This window comes from Globicephala melas, chromosome 8 (genome assembly GCF_963455315.2).
Source record: "Globicephala melas chromosome 8, mGloMel1.2, whole genome shotgun sequence".
In the NCBI taxonomy this organism is placed as follows: domain Eukaryota; kingdom Metazoa; phylum Chordata; class Mammalia; order Artiodactyla; family Delphinidae; genus Globicephala; species Globicephala melas.
In genome coordinates this window covers 87612619-87634333 of record NC_083321.1, presented here as the reverse complement: position 1 = coordinate 87634333, position 21715 = coordinate 87612619, and the positions used below count along the sequence as shown (strand labels likewise).

Here is a 21715-nt window from a genome sequence, read left to right as displayed (position 1 = left end):
TACTGATAAGTTTAAGTTGAAGACTTCTGGGAGAGAAGGAGAAGCGAAACCTCCAAGGCGCACAACATCTGCCACCAATCGCGAGCAGAAATGACTGAGCAACACATGCAGTTACGCGGCATCCTTTAGACGACAACAAATAGGTGTTAGAGGAAATGCATATGAAGCAAGACCAACAACAAAGGGCTAGTATCTCTGTCTGACGGTTTTGTGTGTGTGCGTTTATTTATGGGCCCCAGAGAAAGAGGTGCTAGGGAGGGAAGAGGCACAAAGAGTACTGCTGACATAAATGAAATGGTACGCAAATAAGACCAGCGGATGTCTACAGCCTGGCTGAGTGCCAAGGTGGCCCTGCCAGTGTGGGTGGCCAGTTCCAGCATGGCATTGCTCTTCCTACAAATGCAAATATGCCATCTAGCTTCTGTCTATATCTTTCACAGAATCATTCATTTCCTGTCTGTTTCCTAGTTACGGTAACAATCACAAGCTTTAAAAATAGCTTGCCCTATATAATACGGCAGACAGTGCCCAATCTGTGTTTTGGGCCTGAGGCCCTCATAGCCAAGCTTTAAGCAGACTGCATTTTAATTTTTTCAAGGGGATTAGATTTTAAAAATAAATGAGTGATGTTGCCTCAATTTATGTCTAAATTTCTGGGTGAGAATGTAATAGCAGTTTATGAGGATTTGAACATGCTAGGCAACCACAGGCAGAGGAACAGACTGTCCACAGGAAGTGGCCTCGTCCTCAGGGACAGGGACACTAACTCCTCAGGGTCAGGAACCCGGCTTAACACCTGCTTATGGCAGCCCAGCATCAAGGTGCCTTGACTACGCTCTAGTCATTACTCATTACTTAACTTCTGAATCAGCTCTACCTCCAGAGCTCCCTATTTCTGAAAATGCTATTCACCTTCCTGATCATCAAGGCTCAAAATACTGTTATCGGTCTGGACTTCTTTTCTCTGGACCCTAACAGTCTATCAGTTTTATCTGTGCAATCTCATTTATACCATCCCCTCCTCTCCAGTTTCACGGGCACCATCCTAGCTCAAGCCCTTGTCACCTCCCCTGACACACACTCTAACCTTCTACTGTGCTTGTCACCAGTCTCTCTCCTATCCAATGCAGGCTACGGACCCTTCCAGGTTCATTTCTGAAGCACAATATGGATCATGGTGTTTCCTTATCAAAAAATCTCCGATTGTTTCCTACTACCTTGGAGAAGGTCCATTTGGAAAAAACTCTTTTTTTTTACAATTTAATTTTATTTATTTGGTCGCGCCGGGTCTTAGTTGTGGCAGGTGGGCTCCTTAGTTGCAGCTCATCAGCTCCTTGGTTGTGGCACGTGGATTCCTTAGTCGTGGCCCGAGGGCTCCTTAGTTGTGGCTCGCCAGCTCCTTAGTTGCGGCATGTGAACTCTTAGTTGCGGCATGCATGTGGGATCTAGTTTCCTGACCAGGGATTGAACCCAGGCCCCCTGCATTGGAGGCAGGGAGTCCCAACCACTGTGCCACCAGGGCAGTCCCAAAAACTCTCTCTTTATTAAAAAAAATATTTATTTATTTATTTGGCTGCACCAGGTCTTAGTTGTGGCATGTGGGATCTAGTTCTGTGACCAGGGATCGAACCTGAGCCCCCTCCATTGAGAGCACGGAGTCTTAACCGCTGGACCACCAGGGAAGTCCCAGAAAAAACTCTCTTGATAATACTGAAACATGTTCCCCTGTTGAGAGCCCCAACCTAGAGAAAGAGTCTATCCCTTGGCTTGCCATTCAAAGCAAGGCTATTTGTCTTTATTTTGTACAACTTCCCTTCACACGCCCTCTCCCTCAGCCACACTGAGCTCCTGCTCTGACTTAGAGGGACCCAGGCTTTCCTGACGTTTGCTTGTTGCTCAGGCCTTTCCCTCCACCGAGATATCACACCCTAGTTTCTATCCACCCTGATTCTGCCCTCCTCTCAATTCCCAGCTCTGACAGTTAAACCAAAGACATTCCTGATCAAATGAACTAAAAGCAACTCCCCCGTCTCCTTCTAGTTTTGCAGCACTTTGATTTTTTTATCTCTTTAAGGGACCAATTATGTTTTATCAATTTATTCAGTACCTGGCACATTACCTTTAGTTAAGCTTCATGTCTCTTCTGCTAGACTACAAACTTTGAGGCAGAACTAATGTCTGAGTCATCTTTTTATTACCTAACGAGCCTAAAAAGACAGGAAACCAATATTTGCTGAGTATCTACAATTTGCCCAAAACCTCACACACATTCTTTCAATTAATCCTCACAACAGTCTCATAAAGTTGGTATCCTTGTTTTACACAAGAGAAATGGAGGTTCAAAGAAGTTAGCCACTTTATCCAAGTTCACACAGCTAGTGAAGAACAGAGTCTATTTTAAACATACTCTAAGACCTGCTCATTAATATGATCCTCTGTATATCACTGGATGCTAAGTATATAAAACACAAATTAGAAGTTAAATAAATATTCATTAAATGAGGGAAGCTGTCATGTTCCATATACTAAAAGCCAACTTTATGCAGCACACCAGAATAAACTTATCTCCTTTAAGTATGTTCAAACCGGACACAAAAAGATGTTTAACTGACCAAAAAAGATGGCTCATCATTTTGTAGCTGCAGCACAGGCAGCAGAAGAGAGGCCATAATAACATAGGCAAAGCTCAATTTAGCACAATAGTTATACTTTTGTTTTCAGAATTACAATTGGTTTAAAAAAAATCCAAAACCTATGAGGGATCTAGAACTTGAGAGAAGGAATTGGTTAAGGAAAGAGAATGAAGAAGGATTCTGAAAAGTACACGAGATCTGACATGTTACATAACCGTCGTAATGACAAGATGGAGAGAGAGCGAGGTTAGGCCTGGATACTTTTCTCAGGTCTTCTGCACAAAAACAACTCCTCCCAAGTGACTTGAGGAAATGACAAAGTTCAGCTAAGCCGAAGTACAACATTTGTGTGGACAGAGTTGAAATCTCCAGCCAACCAACAAGCTTGGAGTCTCTCAAACACATCTGTACCTTTGGAGTGTCGACACACTCTTCCTCCATGAATGCTGCTTCCGCCTGACAGCCGGATGCTGGAAACGTGAAGGTGTCCACATTGGATGCCTGTCGGAGGAGGGCAGATCGCATCACTCGCACGTTTGGTGAATGCACCGTCACTGGGAGTCCCACAGTTTGTGTCTGTAAATATGGCAAGAACAGAAAGTTTGGGAACATTAATACTTTCTATATAAATATACAAAATTCTTGAAATAAAACAATTCTTCCTGATGTAATTAAAGGGTAAATAGTGATTTGTTGGAAACTCCAGAAAAGATGTGATGAAGTACGTACATGGTACAGGTATCGATCTGAAGCAGTCTAGCAATCAATTATTCTGAGATAGGTTGTACAGAATTTCGTTCCTGTTCCATGATGAGGTGCATAACTTTCACAGATGACAGGAAAGCTAGCCTTTGTAAGGAATCTAAGACACTTTTTTTCAATTCAATGAACATATATTGGCTATATCCTTAAATATATTACCTTGGAAAGATACAAAGAAGAATAGAGAAGTCCCAGTCTCTAAGAGTAGGAGATCAAAACTGAACCAGAGATAAGATACACACACAACTAACTGTAATACAAAGTACACTGCAATAAGGGCTATCTACCTGCATCTCTTTTTTTTTTTTTTTGGTGGGGTACGAAGTGAGATGGTATATATTTCTTGGCAAGGGAGTGAGTGTAGAGGAAGAAGAGAGAAGCAGCAGCTACTCGGAGGGGACAGGAATGTTGAAAGAGACGCACAGACTGAACACACACAGCCTGCTTGCCCAGTGGAAACAGAGATGCTTATTGCTGAGCAAGTTATGTTCCTGAAGTCAACCTACTCTAGAAAGTCCATTCTCCATGTCTGCTCTGTTAAAAATTCTAAGTAAACAAGTATTACAAAGTCTTCATTTAAAAGAGAATTTTCCTTTATGACAATTGGCAAGAATTGATTTTGAAGATGAAACCGCTGGATACTCCTTTCCTCCCCATTTCTTCAAAACTAGCAGAATAATTTATTAGATGCCTTTTGAACATAACAGACATTGCAAAATATCTGAGGGAACAAACATCATACCAGTTTCTAAAAGGCAGAGGAATGGCCTGTATTTTTTCTGCCATTGTCACTTTAAGGGATATAGGATGGTGAGCTTTAAATTCAAACAAGTGAAAAGGAACAAAATGGTATGATTCTAGCTTTTCCCTTCCCAAGACCTGGTTTTGATTCTGGGCTCCATCACTTACTAATTGTGTGAACTTAATCAGTTACCTAAACTCTTTGCATCTTATTTTCTTTGCCTCTGAAAAATGTCATAATATCTACTTCACAGTGAAGTTAGGACTATAAAAGGCAACATGTAAAGTCCTTCGCTCAGTAATGTTAATTCCTCCTTTCTAAAGTCTTAAAATGATGACAATAATTTAATACAGGAATTAGTAAAATGAATACACAGTTTTGTTCTCAGATACTAGCTAATGGTTCCCAGTTAAAATTTCAGGTTGATGGTTTTCAATAATGGGGGAATATGTTATAAATACACTTTATACTTGACTATGACTATATTTAGAATATACTTTATATTCCAACATTAACATCATTAGATATACTGCATGAGATAAAGAACAAAACAGCAATAGCAAAGTGTTGGTATTATATGGATGGTAAAAAGAGACAGAAAATACACTGTATATTATTCTGAGCATGATAAAGAAATAGCTTTTCTTATATCATCATTCCTCAGGCCTATATCCTCGTCACTTTTGAGATGAAACATTTTTTTTTTCCTTTCAAGCATTAGTCATTTAAATTAATTTTTTTAGCCACAATGTAAAATTTAAACTTCCAAATAAAGCATATTTGATACATTCCTCTTACCCTTATCATTGGTTTTTCAATCAAAGGATAAAGCTGAACTTTGATTTCTGTTTCCCAAATTTATTAGACTGCTCCTTATCAGGGCAAAGCACTACCTGTAGACACTGCCCTGGAAATGAGATACCAACATGATAACTATGATATGTTCTTCTCACTCCCTGCCTCTTGTTAGCTATGACTTTTTAAATGGCAGGATTGTGCTGGGCCAGACCAAGCATAACACATTTTCCTTTCACATCCAACCTGGACTACAACAACTTACTGTGAACTTGGTAAGGACAGAGAAATAACACATTTTATTATGACAGCCGCTTCACAGGAAATACAATGACAGATTCAGGGGCCTGCTTTTTAGGATTCTTGCAATCACTGACGGGATTAAGGAAGTCTTTTTGGCACAAGTTAGAGTATAAATATTCAAATAGCATGCCCAGCACTAAAGATCTGATTAAAGAATATGTTATTATAATAAATAGATGGTTGATTAATATCCCAAGCAAGCAGATATTACCAGTTTCTCCAAGAGTGGCCATAAACACAATAGGCACATGGAAAGATGCTCAACATTGCTAATTATTAGAGAAATACAAATCAAAACTAAACTGAGATATCACCACACACCGGTCAGAATGGCCATCATTAAAAAGTCTACAAATAACAAATTCCGGAGAGCATGTGGAGAAAAGGGAACCCTCTTACACTGGTTGGAATGTAAGTTGGTGCAGCCACTATGGAAAACAGTATGGAGGTTCCTCAGAAAGCTAAAAATAGAATTACCATATGATCCAGCAATTCCACTTCTGGGTATATATCCAGACAAAACTATAATTCAAAAAGATACATGCACCCCTATGTTCATAGCAGCACTATTTACAATCGCCAGACACAGAAACAACCTAAATGTAAATTGACAGAGGAATGGATAAAGAAGATGTGGTACTCCAAATGTTCACTGCAGCTCTATTTATAATAGCCCAGAGATGGAAACAACCTAAGTGTTCAGCATCGGATGAATGGATAAAGAAGATGTGGCACATATATACAATGGAATATTACTCAGCCATAAAAAGAAACGAAATTGAGCTATTTGTAATGAGGTGGGTGGACCTAGAGTCTGTCATACAGAGTGAAGTAAGTCAGAAAGAGAAAGACAAATACCGTATGCTAACACATATATATGGAATTTAAGAAAAAAAAAATGTCATGAAGAACCTAGGGGTAAAACAGGAATAAAGACACAGACTTACTAGAGAATGGACTTGAGGATATGGGGAGGGGGAAGGGTAAGCTGTGACAAAGTGAGAGAGTGGCATGGACATATATACACTACCAAACATAAAATAGCTAGTTAGTGGGAAGCAGCTGCATAGCACAGGGAGATCAGCTTGGTGCTTTGTGACCACCTAGAGAGGTGGGATAGGGAGGGTGGGAGGGAGGGAGACGCAAGAGGGAAGAGATATGGGAACATATGTATATGTATAACTGATTCACTTTGTTATAAAGCAGAAACTAACACACCATTGTAAAGCAATGATACTCCAATAAAGATGTAAAAAAAAAAAAAAAGATGTGGTACAATGGAATACTACTCAGCCATAAAAAAGAACGAAATAATGCCATTTGCAGCAACATGGATGCAACTAGAGATTATCATACCAAATGAAGAAAGTAAGAAAGAGAAAGACAAATACCATATGATATCACTTATATGTAGAATCTAAAATATGGCACAAATGAACCTATCTACAAAACAGAAAGGGACTCACAGGCATAGAGCACAGACTTGTGGTTACCAAAGTGGAGGGGAGGTAGGGGAGGGATGGACTGGGAGTCTGGGGATAGTAGATGCGAACTATTACGTATAGAATGGATAAAGAGCAAGGGAACTATATTCAGTATCCTGGGATAAATCATAATGAAAAAGAATATAAAAAAGAGTGTATATATGTGTATAACTGAGTCACTTTTCTGTACAGCAGAAATTAACACAACATTGTAAATCAACTATACTTCAATAAAAAAATAAAAAAAAAGAGTGGCCATAAACAATGACCATGTCCACTAACTGTAATGACTTTTTAGATCATATGTTTATTGTCTTGAATCTCTTCTTCTGATTTTATGCTTTCCAGCACCATTAAAATGAAAATAACATTTTCTCCTACATGAAAAATCTTTACTGGTCCTATAGGAGTATGCTTATTATGGACAGAATTGTGCCCCCTGCCCCTGCCCCCATCTATATGTTGAAGCCCTAACACCCAATGTGACTATATCTGTAGACAGGACCTTTAAGGAGGTAATCAAGGTTAAATGAGGTCATAAGGGTGGGGACCTAATGCAAAAGGACTGGTGTCCCTCTAAGAAGAGGATGAGATACCAGAGATCTCTCTTCCTGTATGTGCAGAGAAGAGGATGTGCAAGGACATAGTGAGAAGGTGGCCATCTACACGCCAGGAAGAGTCCTCAGAACCCTGATGGCCCCTTGATCTTGGACTTCCAGCCTCTAAAACTGCAAGAACATAAACTTTGTTGTTGAAGCTGCCCAGTCTGTGGTGCTTTGTTAACAGCAGCCCTAGTTGACTTTTTCTTACAGTTGTGGAGGGCAGCCTCTAATCAGTAATTAAAGAAGAACTGGGATGAGTGTTTCATTCTAGTCTACTTACAGTTGATGGAAAGTTGGAGTGAAGGACTATTAAAAACTAGCAGATAGAATTCACAAGAAAAAGGCATATTTTAAAAAAACAGTCACCTGCAGCCAATTAGATGTAACATTTCCTGTATATTATGTGGCAAATATAAGTACTCTAAATCCATCTAAAGTGGGAATCTCAATGTTTTCTAAGTAGTAATCATGGGTTGTTCATCACTATACCATAAATTCCTTAAGGGCAGGGACTGTTTCCTGGGTACCTATGAAACCATGATGGCTGGGACTGTGCCTGGCACATAAGTGCTCTATCTGAACGGAACTGCTGGTATCAATTAATCAATTTTATCTTTGTAGCAAACTTATGAAGTAGGTATTGCTATTTCCATTTTATAGTTAAGGACCCTGGAGCTCAGAGATGCTGATTTGTTGAAGTCACTCAGCTCAGTATGGAACCCAAGTATTGGGAACTCAGTATTGCACAAGTCATGTGATCTCTGCAAAGGATCTTGTGATTTCCCCAGTTCCTTATCACTCTATCAAGCAACAAGCGATTTGCCACTTCTTTAAACAGATAGTAGAACACCAAAGAATTCAAAGGGAGAAGGCTCTACTAAAGCTTTAAGCACATTTATAGTCATAAAAACAGAGAAATCTATTTTTTAACAAGTTCAATACTAAACATTAGAATGTGAAGTCTCGTAGGGAAGGGAGATCTTCTTCAACCCCAGTGCCTGTTTCTTAGCATCCAGATGGCACTCAAGACACGTTTCTGAATGAGCACTGAAGATTGCTATTTGAATTAGATACATTTTAAGTCACAATAAATAGCTTTCTATGATAACTTGGATCAATGCATAAAATGAGAAGAACTCACGGGGTGCTTGGTAATAAAAAAAATGATCAAACATAAGAAGCCCCAAGCCAAATGAAATATAACTTGAGATCTAAGGAATCTGCTTCAAGTTTAGATATGAAAGGAAATCATGTACAATAACATATGCGTGTGCTCAGGAGCAATCGTTTATGTAACCCTCACTTGTGTAATGTTTCAGAAGAATAAAGAGACTCGGGAGGGAAGCTACTCAGCATGGGGGCTTTCCTGCTTCCTATCCTTCTGCCTGGCAGCATTTTCCAGAGGGAAGGGGCACCCTCCATCTCACTATTACTACTCCAACTTAGGAATTCTCATTTTATCTCCCTCCTCTCTATCTTGAAAGCCATACCACTAGACTTTGAAGGATTCCAAGTGCTCAGAGATACTTCAACCCAAATATCTGGAATTTTACTGATATATTATTTTACTCACATTAGTATCAATACTCACATTATTTTAGATATTAAAATATGTATAACAAGGTACACCATTTACCTATTAAAATCAAGACGATTTTAATTTCCTGGGGTTTCTTTTTCACATATTCTGTAGAAGCCAATGCAAAATTCTACTATAATTCTATAAATTTTGTAAAATTGCCAAACAAAAAATACAAAGTGAAAACTCTTTTGCTCTTACTTGCACTTTATTTTATTTTTATTTATCTAATTTTATTTATTTATTTATTTAACATTTTTATTGGAGTACAATTGCTCTACAATGGTGTGTTAGTTTCTGCTTTATAACAAAGTGAATCAGCTATACATATACATATATCCCCATATCTCCTCCCTCTTGCGTCTCCCTCCCATCCTCCCTATCTCACCCCTCTAGGTGGACACAAAGCACCAATCTGATCTCCCTGTGCCACGCGGCTGCTTCCCACTAGCTTTCGATTTTACATTTGGTAGTGTATATATGTCCATGTCACTCTCTCAATTCCTCCCAGCTTACCCTTCCCACTCTCCATGTGCTCAAGTCCATTCTCTACGTCTGTGTCTGTATTCCGGTCTTGCCCCTAGGTTCTTCAGAACCATTCTTTTTCTTTTAGATTCTATATATATGTGTTAGCATATGGTATTCGCTTTTCTCTTTCTAACTTACTTCACTCTGTATGACAGACTCTAGGTCCATCCACCTCACTACAAATAACTCAATTTCGTTTTGTTTTTAAGGCAGAGTAATATTCCATTGTATATATGTGCCACATCTTCTTTATCCATTCATCTGTCGATGGACACTTAGGTTGCTTCCATATCCTGGCTATTGTAAATAGAGCTGCAATGAACATTGTGGTACAGGACTCTTTTTGAATTATGGTTTTCTCAGGGTATATGCCCAGTAGTGGGACTGCTGAGTCGTATGGCAGTCCTAGTTTTTGTTTTTTAAGGAAACTCCATACTGTTCTCCATAGTGGCTGTATCAATTTACATTCCCACCAACAGTGCAAGAGGGTTCCCTTTTCTCCACACCCTCTCCAGCATTTATTGTTTGTAGGTTTTTTGATGATGGCCATTCTGAACGGTGTGAGGTGACACCTCATTGTAGTTTTGATTTGCATTTCTCTAATGATTAGTAATGTTGAGCATCCTTTCACATGTTTGTTGGTGACCTGTATATCTTCTTTGGAGAAATGTCTATTTAGGTCTTATGCCCATTTTTGGATTGGGTTGTTTGTTTTGCTGATATTGAGCTGCATGAGCTGCTTGTAAATTTTGGAGATTAATCCTCTGTCAGTTGCTTCGTTTGCAAATATTTTCTCCCATTCTGAGGGTTGTCTTTTCGTCTTGTTTATGGTTTCCTTTGCTGTGCAAAAGCTTTTAAGTTGCATTAGGTCCCATTTATTTATTTTTGTTTTTATTTCCATTTCTCTAGGAGGTGGGTCAAAAAGGATCTTGCTGTGATTTATGTCATAGTGTTCTGCCTATGTTTTCCTCTAAGAGTTTGATAGTGTCTGGCCTTATATTTAGGTCTTTAATCCATTTTGAGTTTATTTTTGTGTATGGTGTTAGGGAGTGTTCTAATTTCATTCTTTTACATGTAGCTGTCCAGTTTTCCCAGCACTTATTGAAGAGGCTGTCTTTTCTCCATTGTATATTCTTGAATCCTTTATCAAAAATAAGGTGACCATAATGTGTGTGGTTTACCTCTGGGCTTTCTATCCTTTTCCATTGGTCTATATTTCTGTTTTTGTGCCAGTACCATACTGTCTTGATTACTGTAGCTTTGTAGTATAGTCCGAAGTCCGGGAGTCTGATTCCTCCAGCTCCGTTTTTCTTTCTCAAGATCCTTTGGCTGTTCAGGGTCTTTTGTGTTTCCATACAAATTGTGAAATTTTTTGTTCTAGTTCTGTGATACATGCCATTGGTAGTTTGATAGGGATTGCACTGAATCTGTAGATTGGTTTGGGTAGTATAGTCATTTTCACAATGTTGATTCTTCCAATCCAAGAACATGGTAAATCTCTCCATTTGTTTGTATCATCTTTAATTTCTTTCATCAGTGTCTTATAGTTTTCTGCATACAGGTCTTTTGTCTCCTTAGGTAGGTTTATTCCTAGGTATTTTATTCTTTTTGTTGTAATGGTAAATGGGAGTGTTTCCTTAATTTCTCTTTCAGATTTTTCATCATTGGTGTATAGGAATGCAAGAGATTTCTGTGCATTAACTTTGTATCCTGCAACTTTACCAAATTCATTTATTAGCTCTAGTAGTTTTCGGGTAGCATCTTTAGGATTCTCTCATGTCATCTGCAAACAGTGACAGTTTTACTTTTCTTTTCCGATTTGGATTCCTTTTATTTCTTTTTCTTCTCTGATTCCTGTGGCTAAAACTTCCAAAACTATGTTGAAGAATGGTGGTGAGTGTGGCCAACCTTGTCTTGTCCCTGATATTAGTGGAAATGGTTTCAATTTGTCACCATTGAGAACGATGTTGGCTGTGGGTTTGTCATATATGGCCTTTATTATGTTGAGGTAAGTTCTCTCTATGCCTACTTTCTGGAGGGTTTTTTATAATAAATGGGTGTTGAATTTTGTCAAAATCTTTTTCTGCATCTATTGAGATGATCATATGGTTTTTACCCTTCAATGTGTTAATATGGTGTATCACATTGATTGATTTGCATATACTGAAGAAGCCTTGCATTCCTGGGATAAACCCCACTTGATCATGGTGTATGATCCTTTTAATGTGCTGTTGGATTCTATTTGCTAGTATTTTGTTGAGGATTTTTGCATCTATGTTCATCACTGATATTGGCCTGTAGCTTTCTTTCTTTGTGACATCTTTGTCTGGTTTTGGTATCAGGGTGATGGTGGCCTCATAGAATGAGTTTGGGAGTGTTCCTCCCTCTGCTACATTTTGGAAGAGTTTGAGAAGGATAGGTGTTAGCTCTTCTCTAAATGTCTGATAGAATTCACCTGTGAAGCCATCTGGTCCTGGGCTTTTGTTTGTTGGAAAAATTTTTTTTTTTTTCCTGTACTCGGGCCTCTCACCATTGTGGCCTCTCCCGTTGTGGAGCCCAGGCTCCGGATGTGCAGGCTCAGTGGCCATGGTTCACGGGCCCAGCCGCTCTGTGGCATGTGGGATCTTCCCAGACCAGGGCACGAACCCACGTCCCCTGCATTGGCAGGCGGCTTCTCAACCACTGCGCCACCAGGGAAGCCCCCTGCTGGAAGATTTTTAATCACAGTTTCAATTTCAGTGCTTGTGATTGGTCTGTTCATATTTTCTATTTCTTCCTGGTTCAGTCTCGGGAGGCTGTTCATTTCTAAGAATTTGTCCATTTCTTCCAGGTTGTCCATTTTATTGGCATATAGTTGCTTGCAGTAATCTCTCATGATCCTTTGTATTTCTGCAGTGTCAGTTGTTACTTCTCCTTTTTCATTTCTAATTCTATTAATTTGAGTCCTGTCTGTTTTTTTCTTGATGAGTCTAGCTAATGGTTTATCAATTTTGTTTATCTTCTCGAAGAACCAGCTTTTAGTTTTATTGATCTTTGCTATCATTTCCTTCATTTCTTTTTCATTTATTTCTGATCTGATCTTTATGATTTCTTTCCTTCTGCTAATTTTGGGGTTTTTTTGTTCTTCTTTCCCTAATTGCTTTAGGTGTAAGGTTAGGTTTTTTATTTGAGATATTTCTTGTTTCTTGAGGTAGGATTGTATTGCTATAAACTTCCCTGTTAGAACTGCTTTTGCTGCATCCCATAGGTTTTGCATCATCATGTTTTCATTGTCATTTGCTTCTAGGTATTTTTTGATTTCCTGTTTGATTTATTCAGTGATCTCTTGGTTATTAAGTAGTGTATTGTTTACCCTCCATGTATTTGCATTTTTTCCAGGTTTTTTCCTGTAATTGATATCTAGTCTCATAGCATTGTGGTTGGAAAAGATACTTGATCCGATTTCAATTTTCTTAAATTTACCAAGCCTTGATTTGTGACCCAAGATATGATCTATCCTGGAGAATGTTCCATAAGCACTTGAGAAGAAAATGTATTCTGTTGTTTTTAGATGGAATGTCCTATAAATGTCAATTAAGTCCTTCCTGTTTAATGTATCATTTAAAGCTTGTGTTTCCTTATGTATTTTCATTTTGGATGATCGGTCCATTGGTGAAAGTGGGGTGTTAAAGTCCCCTACTATGATTCTTACTTGCACTTTAAATAAAGTAAGTACTCACGTAAGTAGATGGAAATCCTAATAGATCATGTGAACGAACCACTCCTCTTCTCTACCTCTATGCAGGTGATCTCCCAATTCTCCTAAGCCCTAGCCTCTCTCCAGGGACTCAGATCCATTGTTCCTCATAAGCAGCTGAGTCTCTGCCACCACAACTCCCTCAGCCTTGGGCTCAACAATGGAGTCATCTGTAATTTGTCATCCCTTCCTCCCCAACATTGATTTATTACTTTATATAACAAACACTTATATAGCACTGTTTTAAGTGCTGAACAATTATTACCTAACTTAAACGTCTTAACATCCTATAATTACTCCCACTTTAAAGCTTGGGAAACCGAGGCAGAGAAAGACCTTAAGTAACTTTTTTAAGGTCCACAGCAGGAAACGGCAGAATCTGGGATGTGCTTGAGTCCCTACTTTAAACCATCACATTGAGCTGCCTCTCCAGAGCAGTGCTAAGTTCATCCAGAGTCTACCTCTGAAATGTTCCTTACACTTCTCCCTTCCTGTTTCCTTCCACTGGCACAGTATTAGCTCAAGTCTTCAGTGTTTCTCATCTCAACTACTACAATCATCTCCTAAACAGCTCTCTCCAATTTTCTTCTCTTCCGCAGCCAATCTATCCTTCCCAATGTTACCAGATTGCTAGCTTGAAGTATGGATATAATTTTACCGCTTTTTTGCTTAACAGGCTTCAGTAGTTCTTCATTTCTTCCTGAATTATTAGTAAACTCTTTACCTTGGCATTCAAAGCCCTTCACAACATGGCTTCAACTTAGCACTCTAACTCTTTCATTTCCCTATTCTTTAATTCAAGTGAATTAATTTGAACAAGTCCTATGCTTGCTCACTTTAGTACTTCTGCTCACACTGCTTCTGCCTACGTATAATGCCTTTAACCACTGCCTCTCCCTAACAAAGTCCTACACAGCTGTGAAGCTCTACCTTGAACGCCGCCTCTCCCACAAAGCCTTCCCAATCAGATGCATCTCTCTCCCCTTTGCCCTTTTTTAAAAAAAGGTTTTCTCTATCAGAATGATATCCACAGTATCTTCTAAATTTTGCCCTTTCTCTATTTTGAATGATGGTTATTCATGATGTTGTCTTATTTTGCTTCTATAATGTAATGACTCTGAGGGCAATGACTCTTTTATACATCCTCTTCCCTGTAGTGTCTAATAAAAGAAGTTTACATAGTAAACCTGCAATAAAAATTTGTTAAATGAAACTGAATGTACAGGCTAGTTACAATAATTCTTAACATAAGTGAATGATAAAAAAAATGAGAAATCCCTTAAAGAAAAAACTGTTTGAAATAAACTTAATCCTTAAAAATAGGAAGATGATAAAACATTTGAGGATCTAGTGAACGATGACAGAAAAAAACTTTACAGAAAAACAAGGTGTAGAGGATGAAATCCTAACCCTTTGTACTACATGATGAAAAATGTGTCAAACATGTGAACAGGCACATGCACAGATAAGACTATTTGCTAATGGGGTGTTACCTTGGCAACTGTTTGTTCGGCGATGGTGCTAGGCCGACGCTGGCGGGCATCAAGTCTCTGCTCCACAGGAAAACTGCTCCTATGTGATTTCAGGCGCTCCACCAACAAGTAATAGATGGCAGCAAAGTGGTTATAGCTCTTGTTCTGCAAAGCCTGGAAGAGAAAACAAGTGCCAAAGGCAGAGAACCATAAAAACCAATTCAATGATTTAAACCTTTCTAAAAAATGAGGGAAAAACACAACATTGTAAATCAACTATACTTCAATAAAATCTGAAAAATAAATTTAAAAAGGAGGGAAGATACCATGTGTTCTTAAAAACAAGCAAAGTAACAAACGAAGTATGCCTCAAAACGAAAGCTATTCCAGAATTTAGAATAGAAGACAGATAACTTCATTAATTGTATAAAGGATGATACCTCTGAATGACTTGACTGGCTCTTTTACATTAATAGGATCCATTTATTTTTCTGCATTCAGAGAAAATGCCACCATTGTCTCATGCAGACATTCCCCAATGCCGGTATATGGTGCCATCTCATAGCTGCAACTAGGCTGTAAGGTTGTTTAGTAACCTGAGCCCAGAGGCTCTAATTCCACAGCCTCGACACAAGTCCAAACCATTGCAAACCCTGAAGTCAATGATTAAAGTCTCTGGGGAAATTTCTGGTGATTATTTTGGGCTGGAGAATGACATCTGGATGCGGGGTTGAGAGACGCTGGGTCTCCATTCTTAGGTAATTTTTTCCTCTTGTTTTTGCGGTCCAACCCTCTTGAAACCTTGAAAATAAAGTCGCTTCGTAATTTTTCACATCCCTAGCTGGCCAGCTCTCCCAGGATACTAACGGAACAGCAAAACAACGGCTCCTTTGGCATCTAATTCCACATGACAGGCTGCATGAGTGCTGTGCAGTGCAGCTCAGATGCAGAGCACTGGCAGCAAACATCACAGGCCGGGGAACTGCACTCACAGCTGCCTTCAAGGGCAAGTACAAAAAAACCTCTCTAAGCACGTGATGAGCAAAGCAGGAAAGCAGTCTGGTTTCATTTATGGCTGCAATGAAGGAAAAGGCAGCACAGTTTGGAGCACTTTATCTTCACAGGGGGGCGTTTTATAGTCTTTCTTGTCATGCTTCATCCTGAAAAGCACTGTTTGTTCTTTGCCTGTTGCGGGGGTATTAAACATATGCATATCCTATGCACATGCCAGCTGTTAAAGGACAGAAACAAAGCTGCCAAGGAATTTCCTAGGTTCATGACCTTCTCAGTTCTATGACCCATAAAACTTCCAAATCAGGAATCCACCTGTTTTTGCCTTCTGAGTTTCTTCAGTTCACAACCTAAACCCGATGCCTACCCTTCTTGTTTCCTGCTCAGCCCTCAGCCTTGTTCCATATCTGCACATTTATGTTTCATATAAACTAGCTTATTACCTGTATAGAACTTCATGTTTCATCTTAGAAGAAGCTTTCTACTTTGTATTTGCTAAGCTTCCATCTTTGTCTTTTCTCAATCCTATATAAACACTTCCTTTTAAATATTTTTGGCAGTTGGGGCAAAGGGAGGAATTTTTATATTGATTGAAAGCAAACATAAATATAGTGTGATGAAATCTTCAGGGAACACTGAACAGTAGGCCTAGGTACTGGGATGGCTAAAAGACCAGGATGACAGGTATGAGCATGAAATTTCAAGTTACTAAGTACAACAGAGTCCTAAAATTTCTTTAGTCGAATCTCTGACCACTTTACCTCAATGGTTTTCTGTTGATCTATTCCAAGGCCGTGCATCAATCGCAGAACCTGTTCATTAAACTCCCCAATGGATGGCTCATTTTCTTGCCCTTGTGGATAGAGAACAGGTCTCTGTACAGGAACTTCTACGAGCATCCACTTATGCTCCTTGATTTGAGCTATGGTTAGCCGTTTGGACGGGTCTAGGACCAACATCCTTCGAATAAGGTGCTCACAATCTACAGAAAACACAATGTTACAAAAGTCACGTAAATCACCTTGCACTTTGGGGTATTGACTTGACTCATGTGACTTTGTACAATGGTGTTAATCTTTGTACCCTCCACAGTGCCCACTGGAAAGCAGAAGGTCAAATGAATAAACGAATACCTGAAGGCTACTTGTATTTGTCAAGTTCACATGATGAATGCTGGCGCACAAAATTAACCATCACTGTGAATGAATACTTAAGAAAAAACAGGAGGGTGTAGATCTATCCAATTCTGTACTTAATGAACCTTTTTACTGAATTTCTCAACTTACAATATCTAGACACAGACTTAGATTTCCACTAAAGAAAAAAACAAGCCTTCTTCCTAGAAAAAGCAAATAATAAACGGTTCCTTACAGTCACTTCTGAGGCTGATACACTAAGGCTATTAAGTGAGGCTGGAGCTCTCCAAGGGACTGTTGCTATTCTCCGTATCAGTGCAACTGAGAAAAATGTACATGAAACACTAGTCACTTCTGATGACACTAAGTAAACTGCACTGCTGCAACCCTGGGCACTAGCTTATTCTCTGAGCTGACATCATATTCTTTACTACCCCCACATAAACTAGCCTTTTATCACTTGTTATGTTCTAGGCACCATGCTAAGAGCTTTACAGAGCTTAATTTAATTAATCCCCACAATACCCCTTTTAGAAACTATTGTTATTTCCATTTATAGACTGAGGAAACTGAAGCACAGAGATATAACTTGCCAAGGCCAGACTGTCAGTAAGTGGTGGACTCAGGATGAAAACCAGGTGGTCTGGCTCCAAAATCTATCCTCTTAACTACTAGAACATTACTTCTGTTACCAGGAACAAGCAAATTAAGGATAAAAACCAAAATCTAAACTGAGTAAATTTAACTGCTGCCCATGCAGCAAAAACCAATACAAGACTGGAAGGGACTATGGCACTTCATCTGAATTCAACAGTTTTGCTAGTTGGTTTTAAATTTAATTAAAAAATTTAATTTTGTAACTTCCCACCAAAAGATGTGGGAAAATCCATTTCATACTTAGAGTGAAATGGTTGTGAATCTGTATCTACAAAATGCTTCCCTAAGTCTAAAATAAACCTGGTTGTTTAGTAGTGTATTGTTTAGCCTCCATGTGTTTGTATTTTTTACAGTTTTTTTCCCTGTAATTGATATCTAGTCTCCTAGCGTTGTGGTTGGAAAAGATGAGGTATCACCTCACACCGGTCAGAATGGCCATCATCAAAAAATCTACAAACAATAAATGCTAGAGAGTGTGTGGAGAAAAGGGAACTCTCCTGCACCGCTGGTGGGAATGTAAATTGATACAGCCACTATGCAGAACAGTATGGAGGTTCCTTAAAAAACTGAAAATAGAACTACCATATCACCCAGCAATTCCACTACTAGGCATATACGCTGAGAAAACCGTAATTCAAAAAGATACATATACCACAAATGTTCACTGCAGCACTATTTACATAGCCAGGACATGGAAGCAACCTAAATGTCCGTTGACAGATGAATGGATAAAGAAGATGTGGTACATATATACAATGGAATATTACTCAGCCATAAAAGGGAATGAAATTGAGTCATTTGTAATGAGGTGGATGGACCTAGAGTCTGTCATACAGAGTGAAGTAAGTCAGAAAGAGAAAAACAAATACCGTATGCTAATACACATATATGGAATCTAAAAAAACGGTACTGATGAACCTAGTGGCAGGGCAGGAATGAAGATGCAGACCTACTAGAGAATGGAATTGAGGACACCAGGGGGGAAGGGGAAGCTGGGACGAAGTGAAAGAGTAGCACTGACATATATACACTACCAAATGTAAAACAGCTAGCTAGTGGGAAGCAGCTGCATAGCACAGGGAGATCAGCTGGGTGCTTTGTGATGACCTAGAGGGGTGGGATAGGGAGGGTGGGAGGGAGGGAAACGCAAGAGGAAAGAGATATGGGAACATATGTATATGTATAACTGAGTCACTTTGTCGTACAGAAGAAACTAACACAACATTGTAAAGCATTTATACTCCAATAAATATATATAAAAATATAAATAAACCTGGGACATTTATAGACAAGGGTAAATGGGAAGACTTGCTGTTCTTAATCTGGGAAATTTTCTGTTTCCAGTTATGAGTAGGAAGGTTAGAATTTCTCTCACCTACATGGAAGGGGTTGCTTATTTCTACGGCTTTTAAAGTGACTCGGTCACTTTATTAGGCACCCAAACTTAGAAAAAGAGAAGCCTTTGTTTAGGCACTCATTTTCAGAACAAATTTTGTAAAACATAATTTTAAGATAAACAGGTTGTTACCTTCTGACATGAAATACGGAATCCGGAATCTTCCTTCTAACACTCTCTGCCTCAAAATTGGAAGAGTCGGTCCATCAAAAGGTAGAGCTCCACAGACAAGGACGTAAAGAACAACTCCCATGCTCTAGGGAAGAAAACAATGCAGTCTCTTTTCTACTGAGAACTTCAAACACTCTTTGTTTTCCTAAATATCCTCAGGGCTCTTAAAATCATATGGACTGAAAAATTCCTGTTTGAATTTACTATTTTCTCAGAATTAAAAAAAAAAATCTGAAATGCTGACCAGTGCAATAAAGCATCCTATAATAAATACCAAAAGAATTAAATTAAATCATTTTGATTACTAAACTTTAAATCATTGCTGATATTAGTATGATAACATCTTTCCCTAGAAATTCTTTCCTAGAATCTAATTCAAGATGCTCTAATTTTAGTCCAGTGGACAGGGAAAGTATGAACTATTGACTACGTGTTAGGTACCGAGAGATTCCGAGATGGGCCAGAGTACCAAGTATTATCATTATAGATGCATTTAACACAGCAAAGCAAAGAAATACCCAAATATCCAGCTGTGGTCCTTCATACTGCTGCCCTTCAAAGACTTCTGGGGCTGCATAAGGGGGGCTGCCACACCATGTTGCCAGCAGTTCACCACTTTTAAAGAAATTTCCAAAACCGAAATCTATTGGGATGGAAATAAATGTTACTTTCATCTGTGCTCTAAAACTATACTGAATTTCTCATAATAATTTTATAATATGCTACATTAACAATATCACCACTATTCACTCTGTGAGAATGCGATGGCATGTATCTTATGATGTTTCCTTAGCACTTAGCACAATGAATAGCAAATATTAAGTACTCAGTAAATATTTGTTGAATGAATGTGTTAATGAATTAAGTTTTCTTCTCAAAGAGAATGAGCGAGAGGCTGGAAAAAGACTTTATCTCTTGTATTTTTAAGGCTGAAAGAAAAATCCACTGATATGGACAATCAACTTGAATTTGATAATCTTAGAATTTCAATTACTCCATGATTAAGAGCTCTTGAGCTTGTATGGTTTATAAAAAAAGAAACAAATGAGTAAAACTCTAAGATATTTACCTAAACACAACCAAGGGACCGGCTGCTCTCACAGCCCCAGGCTAGCAAGATAAATATAACATTTTAAGGCAACTGAGGACAGTGTTTCCTAAGTAACAGCTCTCTAAGTGTTGGCCCGCACATCCTGAATTAGGCAGATACTTATCTGAATAGCTCATTAACATGCAATGGCCATGTGACCCAGCCACAGGCCACCTATCACCAATATCACTTGTTTACTCATTTATGGAACGCGGTGGCATTATACTTCAAAATCGTTAATGGCCTTCTCCTTACGATATTAGTCACACTGAATCTGCAGCTTTGATAAACAGCATGCCCTCTGGAAACACTGTACTCAGATGCCTTCAATATGCATGAAAGTTACAGCAGAAGACAAATGCAGTGAGATTTGGTATAAATGCAAGCTTGTGCTCTTTTGCTAAGCCTTCACATAGTCACATGGTCTTAGTGAAGGAACAAATTCCTGTTGTTTTGTAAGTTAGAGCCAAAATGTCTCATGCTGCAACAGACTCCTGGCTGAAGGATACACCTCAGTGATGGGAACTGGCTCTACTCTGGCTGGTATACGCAGTGCATGGAGAGTGAGCTTTCGGTGGTGCCCCAAGGGGACTGGAACAAGTCTCCGGCGCCAGACTGACTGGCTGCGTGACATGTGTTCAGTCTTTGTGAGCCTCAGTCTCCCCAGCTGTAACACTGAAACATCGTAGTCAGCAGGTTGTTATGGGGATCCAATGAGTTAACAGAAACTCACACTCCACTCACACCCTGAGACTATGGTGCGCTTCTGTACCTTAGGGGAGGCATTCTCTAAGCTCCCTGACATAAGCAGTAGTAACAGACACAGTCATGATCCCCAACACCACAGCCTCATGGCAGAGTACGACCTATGAAGTTAGGGAGACCTACAGCTGATTTCCAGTTTTGCCACTTTCTAGCCTCAAGGCCCCTACGTAAATTATTTAATTTTCCTGAACCTTATTTTCTGTATCTATAAGTGAGGGGATAATCCACCTACCCAGATAGGATGCTGTGAGGATTAAATGAGACTAAGAATGTAGAATGCCTGGAGCACAGCAGATGTGAAGTGTCAGCTACCAAAGCCATCATTACCAATTACTGCCTTTCAGAGAAAAGGGTCCTGAGAAAATACACAGGAAGGGTAAAGACAGTGTGGAGAAGCTTAAGCGTTCATGAGAGAAAAGATGGTGCATGTGGGGAAAGAGATGGTGCATCTAAACCTGGTGGAACACAGCTGTGGCCTGCCCTTGGCATCCAGGAGTACGAGGCACCTCCCTCCACAACGTAACTGCAGTTCAGTCCTATGCTCGGCTTTCCAAAACGACTGTCAGAGAGGTCTTATCTTCTCAATTCCACCTGTAGGACTAACCACTCACATCACATCACAACCCATGTGTCCATATTGATAGGTGTTTCTAATTTTCTAGAAAAACTATACTCTCAAACGATCCAAGGACTAGATGTTCAAATAACATTTAAAGAGGAAAATGTTACTTTCACTCACAGAAAAGCCCAAGAAGCTCTGGGAAGTGTGTTTGGAGATCATGAAATAGGTCCAATAATTGCTGTACTTTAAACCGTAATCACAGGATGAGTTTTAGCACATGTAAGTTGAGAA

At 39.2% G+C, this 21715-nt stretch overlaps 1 protein-coding gene across 3 annotated transcripts in view; it reads right to left on the bottom strand.

The window, feature by feature from the left end:
* The window catches only part of SIK2 (salt inducible kinase 2), a 126724-nt gene that overhangs the window by 8627 nt on the left and 96382 nt on the right, over positions 1-21715 (bottom strand). For all 3 annotated transcript variants that reach the window (XM_030836685.2, XM_030836691.2, XM_030836718.2), the window contains exons 5-9: positions 19526-19650; positions 18969-19092; positions 16409-16629; positions 14658-14810; positions 3045-3209 (exon numbers count right to left, since the gene is read on the bottom strand). In XM_030836685.2, the coding sequence (XP_030692545.1) occupies positions 3045-3209; positions 14658-14810; positions 16409-16629; positions 18969-19092; positions 19526-19650 (788 nt within the window). The remainder of the gene's footprint in view (positions 1-3044; positions 3210-14657; positions 14811-16408; positions 16630-18968; positions 19093-19525; positions 19651-21715) is intronic.